This window comes from Cibotium barometz, chromosome 42 (assembly GCF_041138505.1).
Source record: "Cibotium barometz isolate CiBa-2024 chromosome 42, ASM4113850v1, whole genome shotgun sequence".
In the NCBI taxonomy this organism is placed as follows: domain Eukaryota; kingdom Viridiplantae; phylum Streptophyta; class Polypodiopsida; order Cyatheales; family Cibotiaceae; genus Cibotium; species Cibotium barometz.
In genome coordinates this window covers 2,721,137-2,733,341 of record NC_141087.1, presented here as the reverse complement: position 1 = coordinate 2,733,341, position 12,205 = coordinate 2,721,137, and the positions used below count along the sequence as shown (strand labels likewise).

General features: G+C 43.1%; 1 protein-coding gene across 1 annotated transcript in view; it reads left to right on the top strand.

Moving 5' to 3' along the window:
- The first annotated feature begins 565 nt into the window (after positions 1-565).
- The window catches only part of LOC147614060 (O-fucosyltransferase family protein), a 53,428-nt gene continuing 41,788 nt past the window's right edge, over positions 566-12,205 (top strand). Inside the window, exon 1 of the mRNA XM_086780601.1 lies at positions 566-1,093. Within this exon, the coding sequence (XP_086636727.1) occupies positions 642-1,093 (452 nt within the window). The 5' untranslated portion in view covers positions 566-641. The remainder of the gene's footprint in view (positions 1,094-12,205) is intronic.

Sequence of the window (12,205 nt, the reverse complement as noted above, 5' to 3'; positions counted from 1 at the left end):
TATCAGCCCTTTACAAAAATCCCTTCTACATCCCTTCTCTTTTATTTTTTTACACATCAAAGACTTTACAAAAACTTAGTCCCATTTCCTATTCAGCAAATCACATACTGGGTCCCACATTTCATCTTCCCATACAAAGGAAGAGTTTCCCCATGAAAAGTGAAAACCTAGCTACATACAGGTAGTTAGCAGCACATTAGAGGTGTAGCCCTTGGGTAATTGCCCTTCAAAGTCTTCTCCTTTAATCCATATTTTCACCGTTGGCCTTTTTCCCAAGGGGTGTTTCCCACCAAGGCCATGAAGGTTTCTTTTGGATGCTTTTCTTGGAGATACCATTTCTAGCTCTTGGTCCAATTTAGGAGACTTAGCTCTAATTAGCATCATCCCATGTATACACCTGTCAATATTCAAACACATTAGGATAACCCTTCATCTTCCCTGATCCATATCACCTAATCCTAGATTGTAATGCCAAGGACATATTTATTATTATTTATAGCACAAGAGACCACCAACAAAAAACCAACAAAAATGTAGACATTTAAACATTCAGGGGCCTCTAGTCCCTGATTGTCCCCATTAACCTTTCTAAAGTTTCCTGAAGAAGGATACAGTCTCAGCGCGGAGAGCTCGTTTTTACAATGCGCGCTGGATCCGGTTACCCGCACCCGCGACGGTGCTGGCCACATCTCTCCCTCTCCTTTGTCTGCATCGCGGTTGTTTTGTACGCCATCTCTAATGCATGTTACTACACTCTATCTTTCCCCGCCGCCAAAGAAGTAGAAGCAGCAGTGGCGGCGGCGGCTGTCCACTATGTCCCCCAATGTGACTTGGCCTCCTCCGAGCGTCCGTCGCTTCCGCCGGGGGAGAAGTACATGCTGTATTCTCCGCACAGTGGCTTCAGCAACCAAGTCGAGGAGCTGAAGAACGCCCTGCTTGTCGCGGCTCTGCTCAACAGGACCCTTGTGTTACCCCCGGTGTTCGACCACCATGCCGTAGCGCTCGGTAGCTGCCCCAAATTCAGAGTGCACGAACCTCACGAGATGCGCGCACTGGCATGGGCCCACATCTCCCAACTCATTCGCGATGGCAGGTGCATGTCAACCTCCCTTCTTTTTGATATCAACAGCGTGCTTCTTCATAAGAGGAGCCCTTGTTTTCGTACTGTATCTTTAAACACGACGATTGCTGCTTCAAGAGTCTCTGGTATGGTGCCAGAACGTGTGCAGGTGTAGTTTCTACGAGACCAAGCGCTACTATGTATGAAGTAGGCTAAGCTATGCTTGCACACGTCAATGTGAGTGGACTGCCATTAAGTCCATTTCCTACCAGTTATGCAGCATTGCACGGACTTTTTGGCTTCTGAGGAATACAAACCATTTAGTTGAGACTGAAACAAGGGACATGATGGTTGCTTTAACGAAAATGAGCCACTACCCAAGTTCTCTGCAGCATAAACAGGCTATCGGAATACAGTGATCGTCTCATAGGCAGGCTAGGATGACCTGGTGCTCGAAATCAATTATTGGAGAGGGAGGTTAACCAAGGGGGTTGGCTAAATATGGATGAGTGGGAGTGCATTAGGCAATAGTGTGAATGAGCATTTTTAGTGCACCAGATGCAGGTTGGATCCTTAGGGATGTACCTGTTCATTATTAGTGGACATGCAAATTTCACATTGTGAAGATTTCATCCAAGTTGAAGCTAGTTAATATTTTGTCAATTCTTTCTATCTTTAGTGGTGCATATGCCCTATCAACTACATTTTTGTTGTAGTAGTTCTTTCTATTTGTTATGATCCTTAGTACTGGGCTTCATTATGGGCTGAGTCTGCCCTGTATCTCCGGAGCTCTGACAGAAACTCAGGACACAGACCTTTGTATGAATGTATGCTCTTATGTGTGTGTGTGTGTGTGTGCGTGGGGTGTGTGTGTGTGGGAGCATATATTGATACCAAGTTCTACACCCACTATTGGGCACTGATGATGTCAGTGGGGATGTCGTATATCCAGTCCATACTATGCAATGTGCATGATGGAGTTGATGGTTTATTGTCTTGTGGATGACTACCATGAGGTTATAAATTGCACATTCTTATAAGGTGAATTTGGACATGTTCTTGGATTCATCTAGGTATATATATATATATATATATATATATCATATAGAAGTTTGTAAAGCAAGGGAACACCATGATTGTGTCTCAATGATAGTCGACTGACTGGTAAGGATCTTATTTGGCAATTGGACACAGGACATACACCAGCTAGAGCATGAATGTGTTATGCATTTTCAGCATGTCTTTGCAACACCACCCCAAGTGACTCGTGATATTCGTAGGGCTGTGCAAGGGCAAGATAGGTCTGGGGACTAGATGTGCACATCAGTGTTATGTGGCTCCTCTGACTAGTTTGGCTGAATATGGATGAAGCGGTTGATTTGGAGTCCATGTTTTCAGCTATGGAACTAAACAAGGCACTTAAGGTGCTTGGTAAATGAAAGACTCCAGGATGGGGTGGATCGACTCTAAAGTTCTTTTTGCAATTTTGGCCTATGCTTGAAGAATCACTTTTGCTTATGACCAATGAAGCTTGGAATTTGGGCATCAAGCCTTGGCAAGAGGAACTGATAAGATTGGTGCCAAAAAAGGATTTGTGTCAAAAAACTTTCTAATAAGTGGGAACCTCTGTCAGTGGTGACTTCCAAGGGACAACCATAGCGGACAAGGATGCGTCCTATTACCTTGATGGCAGTGATTTATAAATTGGTCACTAAGATGATCACTAATCAACTCAAAAAGATTTTGAATAGGGGTATCCATCCAATGCAATATGGTTTTGTGCCTCATAGACAAATAACAGATAACATTACTAATGTCTATCTTAGCATAGAGTATGCAACATATATGAAGCAGGATGTGCTCTTATTGCAGGTTGATATTCCTAGGCTTTCAATACAATCCAATGGGATTACATTGCAGGTTGATATTCCTAGGCTTTCAATACAATCCAATGGGATTACATTGCAAAAGCTATGGCAAAGTTGAGCTTTGGTCCAAAAATGCAGAACATAATTTACTGGCTGTATCAAGATAGCACTGCTAGATGCATTTTGGGAAAAGGCTTATCGATGGGTTTTGGGTAGATTTGTTCGACAAGGCTGCCCTCTTAGTGCCTTGCTCTATGCTATTGCTACTCATCCCTTCTTAACATATATGGATAAGCTCACTGAGGCTTACAAATTACATGGGCTTCGTCTCCCTGATGGTCGGCATTTAGTTGCTCAAGCATATGCTAATGACTCTTTCTTCTTTCCTCGGAATATGCAATCGGATCTACAATGTCTCATGAATGCTTTGTGTCAACAGGTCTTTTTATCAATTCTAAAAAATCAAAACTGTTGCCTCTTAATCAAGCTCAATGGTACAACATTCTATGGCCTAGGCAAATCATATCGCCTACACAACATGTCAGACAGGATGGAATCTCTCACTTCGTGATACTACAGATTGGATTGGGTGCTACAAAAACTTACAATTAAATTGGAATATTGGAAACTCTCTACTTGGCCACTTCATGTTAAATTGAGAATAGTTTAATCTATTTTGATGGCATATATTCAGTTTTTTCTCCCTCTTCTAGCATGGTCTAGAAACCAAATCTCTTGTTTTATAACAAAAAGCATTGAGATCTTTTGGCAAAATTCTCATTATATGAAGGCCTTGCGTCTCCTTAAGTATGAGTTCATATGCTCGCCGAAAATGCATGGAGGGCTTAACAATATGAATATCCATTATCATGTTTTGGCACGCAAAGCCACTCCGCTTCCGACTTTTATTGCGTAGCAACAACCCTTGATGCTTATGATTGCAGCTCTTTGCTTTAATGTGAATACATATGCATTTGGCAAATGGTAGCTAACTCACCGGGAACTTTTATTAGGCTATGTAGAGGGTAAGATTGCTCGATGCCCTTAATGTTTCTCGCCTCCTTGCAGTCTGGAAGCTTGTTTTGCAATATATTGGTCGGGTAGACCTCCTGAGATTGGCAATACTTTGAGACAAGAAAATATCTTTTGGAATCGTGCATTTCTGCTCCTTTGGCTCTTTGTTCCCCTTAGCGAGCTTACTTTCTTTCTACAAAAGGCATTTGGGTTTGCCAAGATGTTGTTGATGCCAAAGGAAATGTTTTGTCATTTCCTCAAGCTCAAAGCCGTTGGCAGTTGGGTATGCACTATATACCTTTATGGCACATGTTACAGGAACAATTGCAACCTTTTACATTACGTGTTCCGGCATAGGTACACACAAGTCTGTGTACCAACTCCAAAGGTTTCGAAGCCCGCCTGGAAGCTTGCTTTGGATCTAATTCACATATTATCACATCGCATTCACATCCATTTACATCACATCTCATCACATCCACATCTACATCCATTTACATCACATCACATCTTATCCACATCTCATCACATCCACATCCACATCCACATCCACATCCACATCCATTTACATCACATCACATCTCATCCACATCTCATCATATCCACATCCCTATCCATTTACATCTAATCACATCCACATCCACATCCACATCCATTTACATCACATCACATCTCATCACATCCACATCTACATCCATTTACATCACATCACATCTTATCCACATCTCATCACAACTCAAATTTGTAGGGTATTCCTTTTGTAGATTTTTTGGCTCTTTGGTAGGTGGCCATCTACATTGGATCATGCACAACCCTTTCTAATCTGGACACACTATGGCATGAAAGAAATCAATGGATTTTCCATTCCGTAGGGATTGCACACTATCCCTACTTTCGTCAATCCTTGCATCAATCTTTGTTTGACACCATCCATCTGGATCAAATAGATGATGGCTAGTTGGCTTCGTTTTTCAGTGCTTTTAACTTCTCTGACTGCTCTTTAAGAAGTTGGCCTCTTTTTTTAGGACTTCTTTCTTTGTACAGTGAAGAAATAAAACATAGCTTTTTACAACAACAACAAAAAAGTGAGTGTTGAGGCCTCCAACTGATTCTATTCCTCCGACTCCAATTGTGGAAACGTCTATAGGGAAGACAAAGCTACTCCAACCAAAACAAAAAATAAAGTGCATGTTGCTAATGCAGGAGTGCAAATAAGAACAAGAGTGAGGCAGCCAGTTCATATGCTTGCTAGAACTGAACAGATTGTGAAAAATGTTGCAAACAAGGATAAGAATGTGATAGATTCGGAGGGTTGGCAGACCCCAAACCCCATAAAGGTCATTTCTGTCAGACCCCAACCATTGTAGTCCAGAATGTGGACAGAATCATCTTCCTCTCAGAGTAAAGCTTGCTTGTCAGGAGAAGTTGATATAGGAAAGCTTTGGGCTGCAATAGCTCAAGGTGGAACGCAAACTTTATAGAATATGCAACAAAATATGCAAGTAGATGTTGATGTGGCTTGCACCCCTCAATAAAATGATCATAAAGGCACCTCTTAAATGCATGTCATATAATGTACAGGGTTTAAGCAACTTGAATAAATGGAGGTTGGTTTGGGACTATGTGTGTAGAATGAAGCTAGACATAGTATGTCTTCAAGAACATAAGTTGCTTACATGCTTTGGCTGCCAGACTGGATTGCTTGATGGATACTATATATAGTATACTGGTTGTTCTACTTTCTCTGATGTGTATTTTCTTGTCAGACAAGAATTGCAACCGGTAGTTGCTTACAATGATCCAAATGGCAGGTTACTCATTGTGCAGTGCATGCTCAATGAAGAGGCTTATGAGTTTGCATCGGTTTATGCTTCCACAATGTCTACTCAAAGAGCTAGAATGTGGTTGCAATTGCAACATTACCCTTGGTTGACGAATGCTCTCATCTGTGGGGATTTTAATAACTCTCCGGCAATAGATGAAAATACTCGTCGCAATCCACACATGATTGTGGCTGAAAGAGTTGCTTGGCGCAATGCAAAAAATTACATGGATGCACTTGTTATTTGACTGACCACGTGGCCTGATAAGAAGGGGTATACCTTTCTTCATAATGCTTATACAACTTACAAGGCAAGGCTTGACACATGGTATTTGTTGAATGCTGCTAGGATTGATCCTCTTACATGTAGAATGTGCGTGGATTACACTTTGCAGTTCTTTGATCATGCTCCCATACAGCTGAGTTTGTACTTTGACATGCCACTAGATGAGTTACAACTATATCAGCTCAAAGATTATTGTTGATTAACAACAGTTATTTGACTCATCAGTATTTCAGAGACATGGTTGTGGATGTAGTCCTTGCTTTGATAGCTGAAATTTATGAAGATATGGATATTGCTTGATACCATTTTGCATCCTGTATGCAAGGGGTGATTGCAAATTATGGTAATGGTTTATGGGTGAGAGGAGAGGGAATTCAACAGCTCAGCTGCAAACCCTTGAAGAAATCAGTTATTTTCGTTCCTTGTCTCCTCAGGAAGAGGACCATATATGTTATGACAGGCATTGAGCATTGTCTTTCTCTCTCCAACTCCCTTCATGGGTGAGAGGAGAGGGAATTCAACAGCTCAACCCTTGAAGAAATCAGCTATTTCCGTTCCTTGTCTCCTCAGGAAGAGGACCATATATGTTATGACAGGCACTGAGCATTGTCTTTCTCTCTCCAACTCCCATCTCTCTCTCTGCACACGATCACACCATGGACATCTTTGATCCACCATAGCTTCTTCTCTTGCGTGCAGTTCTAACGCCAATATTTGGTATCAGAGCTTGGTGCATTTTTTCTTTGTAGCTTGATGATTTGATTGATTTTCAAATGTTACGCCAAGTAGATGCCGTTGTAGGTTTACAACCTTATCTTTTGACTTGGTCACACTCATTAGAGCAATGACACTCATTATCTTTTGACTCGATCTATCATTTGCATGCACATGGACATGTTCATCCTAGAGCTAATCCCTGAAGGGGAGGTTACTAGCAATCTCTTTCGGCATACAAACTGAATCTTCTCGAGAGAATAAATCTATCCGAGAACCCTATTGATCTCAATATCAACGAAATCTCATCTGAACTTGGATCTCTACAAAATGTATGCGCAAGTGCCAAGATCCTCATAACTATCTCGGTAAAGAAGTTTTACCTAGCATCTGGCAAAGCATAACCGCTTTACCCAAACACATCTGCAAAGCAAAGAAGCTTCACACCTAACAAAGCATAACCACTTTACCCAAAACATAGACCCAATCATAGTTGCAACTACTACGCAACTACATAACACTCTCCAATCATCTACAATTCTCAATCTTGTTCTTCCTTCCTTCCTATAATTGATTTCTCAAATTAACTACCGCTTCCCCTTAGTCTAGAAATCCATCAAATAGGAATATAGATGTATCCAGAAACCCTGCATGTAGTGGATCCTAGTGTCCTATACCACCAAGATACACTCCATACAAGACCCCCTTTAGACATAAGATTAAGTCAAGAGTGATTAATTCCTTCCCAATCCTACCTTGACACAACCAAACTCCCATCTAAATTACACTAACTTTCACATTAGCCCACCACATCAATCTGCCCTATATGATATACCCTCTTACGTCCTCCCATAATTTTGGGGATTCCATAAATATAGAACACTCACCTATGATAATCTTGCCCCAAATAGCAATCATGAGGCTGTCGTAAGTGTAGAACACTCATCCGGGACAATCTTGCCTCAAGTAAAATTGTGTCTGTAGCAACTCATTGGCGCATAAGGCAATCATACCTACACCAAGGTGGAAAGGTACGTAGTGTACGGCACACTATTAGTACGTACGGAACGTACTTCTGTACAGAACAAATTTTAAGGTACGTAAACAGTACGTACCATTTGTAAACAGTCCTAGAAACCTGAATATTTTGTAGACATAGCAACCAAAATACTTAAAATAAAGACTGAACCTCATTACTTAAAGTTTAAATCAGTTACCAAGCCCATTACACAATACCTCATGTCAACAGTCATAGTGATATAAGCAAGAACCATGAAAGTCATAGATGATAAAAGAGAGTACAAATATCATGTCTACAGCACACGTCCTGGTCCACAAGTGCAAAAAGCAAAACAATGAAACACTACAGTTGTCTAGACTCTAGACGCAAGAGTCTCAAATCTCATCATCAGATGAAGATGACGAGTCTTCTGAAGAGAGCATGCCTCCATCATTGATACCATTGCCCTCTTCATCGAACTCTGGCTCAGCAACAACAAGCTCCAGTGCATCCTCGTCATGTGCCTCGGGAATCTGAGTGTGAATGAGTTGGACAGCCTCATTTGCACGCCTCTGCTGGGTGCGACGAACTGGAAACTTTCCCCTGCGAATGCTCTCGTCTCGCAAAGCCTGGATCTGGAGCTGCCTGGCGTAGAGGAATGCTGAGAGATCATGCACGTGAGCGGGTCACACAACGATCCACACTCTCAAGCTCTCTATGTAAAGCTCTCAGTAGGCCCTACCTGCGCAATTGCTTTCACCATTCTTTTCCATTGGTCTGTCCTTAACACATTGAAGGATATATTACACTCAATAAGAGTACGACAAATCTCCATTTCTGCCACCCTTTGCCGCTCCTTAACCCAAGCTTGTGATGAGATACAAGAACGCAGAGTGGATTGCTTTCATGCCTCCCCTATACCTCTCGCATCTTGTGGCAGGAGGTCCTCATCATCGGCAATACGTGCCCTCTTCCTGCCTGTGGTGGATTGGGCTGAAGCCAAAAGACTTTCACCCTCATCTAGTGTACCTAAACCTGTAACATCTCCAATAAAAGCATCATGGAGAGCATCTTGCGCACTTTCACCACCTCTAACACTGCTTGCACCACCCATTGCAGGACAATTCTCTGCAATCAATTGGTCCCTCAAAGCTTGTGGTATTTTATCACATGGACCACATTGCTTGGTGCACCCGATACCTGTCATGTGCTTGATGACGCGAGTTATGGTGCTAGTGTACTGCTCCCCGCAATACTTGGATGCCCATAGCCGAGTACTTGACCCTTCCCTTGCTGAGAAGGGGTGTTAACAACCCTCAGGACATTGGTGTGGATTGCCTAGTTCGGGTTAGTCTTGCGCGGCATGATGAAGTCTGGGCGGGAGAGAGAGCGAGGAAATTTGCTGTGCAAAGTTTTGCAGGTACACACAGGACACTCGATTTTGCAAGTACACACAAAATGCCCAAAATTAAATGCAACGTGGTCGCTTATCTACAATCGCCTGAACACGCGCCTCGCCACACACGCCACTTATTTTTATTTTTTTAAATGATTGCGTACGGATCCGTACAGTACGGTACGGTACCGTACGGCTGTACCGTACTGTACGGATCCATACGTACGTACGGGCAGCAACCTTGACCTACACAAGGCTGGCCAAATCCTAAGTATGCCTACCACATGTAAACCCTATGAACCTAAGTTCAAAACTCGGGAGGATAGTCTCAGGAAATGCTACCTTTACCCAGAATAGTACCGTTTCTCGAAAGAAACCATGAATCCCATAGAAACTTCCTAAACTCTCCCAAGGAACCAACCATCATACCCACCTCCACCTTTGTGCATGCGCACTAAAAGAAACTCAAGCCCCATCCATATGATAAAATCGCCGGAAAATCAAGTTCTATCCAAGAACCCCCATCTTACATGCAATAAGTCATACCCTCTCTCATCTCAAAATTTGAGATGAAACAAAGGTGTATCCAAAATGCTACCTAAGGAAAACCCGCTACCATTACAGCATGCAAGAACTCCAAAACAAATGCCATCCAACATTTGTTGTGCTCTTGGGCTAGAGTACATATGTGAGCCAAAGGTATCTGGAAATCAAGTATAGGTCATACCATCAATGTTGTGTATATCACATTTCTCTACATCATGTCTCCCTTAGGTAACACCTCTGATACTAAAACCTAGTACCGATCCAACTCCATAAGATAAATATGAATCTAGGTCTATAAAGAGATATACCGTCATAAGGCCAGATGAATTTGAACTTACGAATAATTGAAAAAAAAAAGAAGAGAATCACCAAAACAAACAATTTTTTTATAAGGCTTAATAGAGACACCCAAGAAAAAAAAAATAGTAATAATAACTTGCAAAAATAGACAAATACATAACTAAATCACACATGCCCACATACATACACACACACAAATTCGTTATTGAACCACAACAAAAGAATTTCTAACAAACAAGTTAAACAAATTTTTTATGACTATTTAGTATAACAAACTTTAAATGACTAATTCACTAAAATAAAACAAGCAAAGACAAGAATACAAAAAGTGCGAACTTTACCTCAATGATTGTCCAATCATGAAGTATAAGATCATCAACTTCATCATGCATAGCATGGACTAGGTGCTATGACATTCCTACTCATGTCATCAGCGCCCTAGAGTAGGTGGAGGTTTACATATATATAAAAAATTGTCCTAACCCAGAGGACACAATTTTTATATAGAGACCAATGAGCTGAGTTTCTATCAATTCTCCGGAGGTAAAGGGCAGACTCAGCCATGATGAAGGCTAGCACTTACAACAAGACTAGCAAAAACAAATCACTTCCCTATTAAAGCAATGATAAATAACAACTAAGAGCTAAAATGATCTAAACAGAAAATGGTCTTTTAAGCTCCCCATTTTTGTGAAACTTATTACTTATAATCTTAAACATTCCAAAAGCAAAAATCTCAAAGATATATCTACTTCAATTCAAAAAACAACGAACTTTGCTTCAAACCTTTTAAAGCAATAATCCTTTTGCACAAGCAAATTGATGAGTTGGCAAACTAGAGTATTAAAAGCAAACTTGTTTGAACAAATACGAGAGAATCTAAATAACTGGGAAGAGACAACACCATATTTAGTTATTTTAGAAATGTTAGAAGTGAAGTGAGGCATTCTTATGATATTTAAGTTAGAACACTAGGGTTGTAAACGTTTATCATATATATCTACACCTAAACCAACACAAGATTGAGAAATCTTGGAGAGGTCAACATCTCTTGATGTCACATAGAGAGAGAGAGGGCCTCGGCAACTCACGGCTCGCTGAAGCTCCTGCCCTTTCCCCCCTGCTCGCGCTGCGGCTGCACGCCCACGCGTCCTCCCTCCCCCCCCCCGCCTGCCCTCGCTTGTTCGTCCCCCCTCCGCCTGGTGTTCCTACGCTGAAGCGCCCGCCGCCCCATCTCCTCGCCTTCGCGCCTCCCTCCCCTCTTCAGCGCCCCGACCCCCCCCCTCTCCGCCAGCCCTCTCTTTCCCTCCACCCCCCCCTGTCGCGCTGCTTCCGCCCCCTCCCCCCCCCAGGGTTCTTTCTTCGCCGACTTACCCCCCCCCCTCCTCTTGTTTCTGGTTTTTTTCGACCCCTGGGGGTTTCTTCCCTTCTTTTTTTTTTTTTACCGTCTTTGTGTGCAGCTCGGTTCTTGCAGGCCTTTCCACATTCGCTCCGCCTTTGCCATAGCTTCAGACTCTGATGGAGGCTCCTCTCGCCCCACCTCAGAGGGACTCTTCTGCAGTCCCCTCGTCCGCCCCCTGAGGATACCCCCATCAAGCTCTCTCTTTCGCCGGAAGAGGAAGCGAGCCTCGCCGCCGCAGAGGTGAAACGCCTCCAGGCACATTCCACCATCTGTCGTATAGTCGGCACTCACCCCAGCAGAGGGGAGATCCGGGATCTTCTCCAGGCCGGCCTTCTTGTAGATGTGGGCAAGATCCTGGACGTTCAGCTACTGGGCCGTGGACACTACCAGATCGAGTTCGAGACTGCCCAGAGCGTGGCCCAGGTCCTTGCCACGAGTCCCCTTGACATCAGGGGTGCTCGGGCATTCTTCAGACCTTGGCAGCAAGGCATTGACCTAGCAGCGGCCGAGCAGGGAGAGCACCTTTTCCATGTTACAGTTTGCTTCCCTGGACTCCGCCGCGAGTACCTTCTGCTCCTTTTGAGGCTTGGAGCATTGGTGGGCTCGGTGCTTGAGACTGGCCCCACAGCCGCTTCAGTGGTGGCTAGAGCAGCTGGGCTACCTTCAGTCAGAGTTTTGGTTCCTGACATCTCCTCCCTTCCGAAGGTCATTCAGCTACCTAGGATAGGGGGGGGATGGATTGATCAGAGAGTGGAGTTCTCGGGGCTCCCGAACCAGTGCTTTATTTGCAGGCAGGT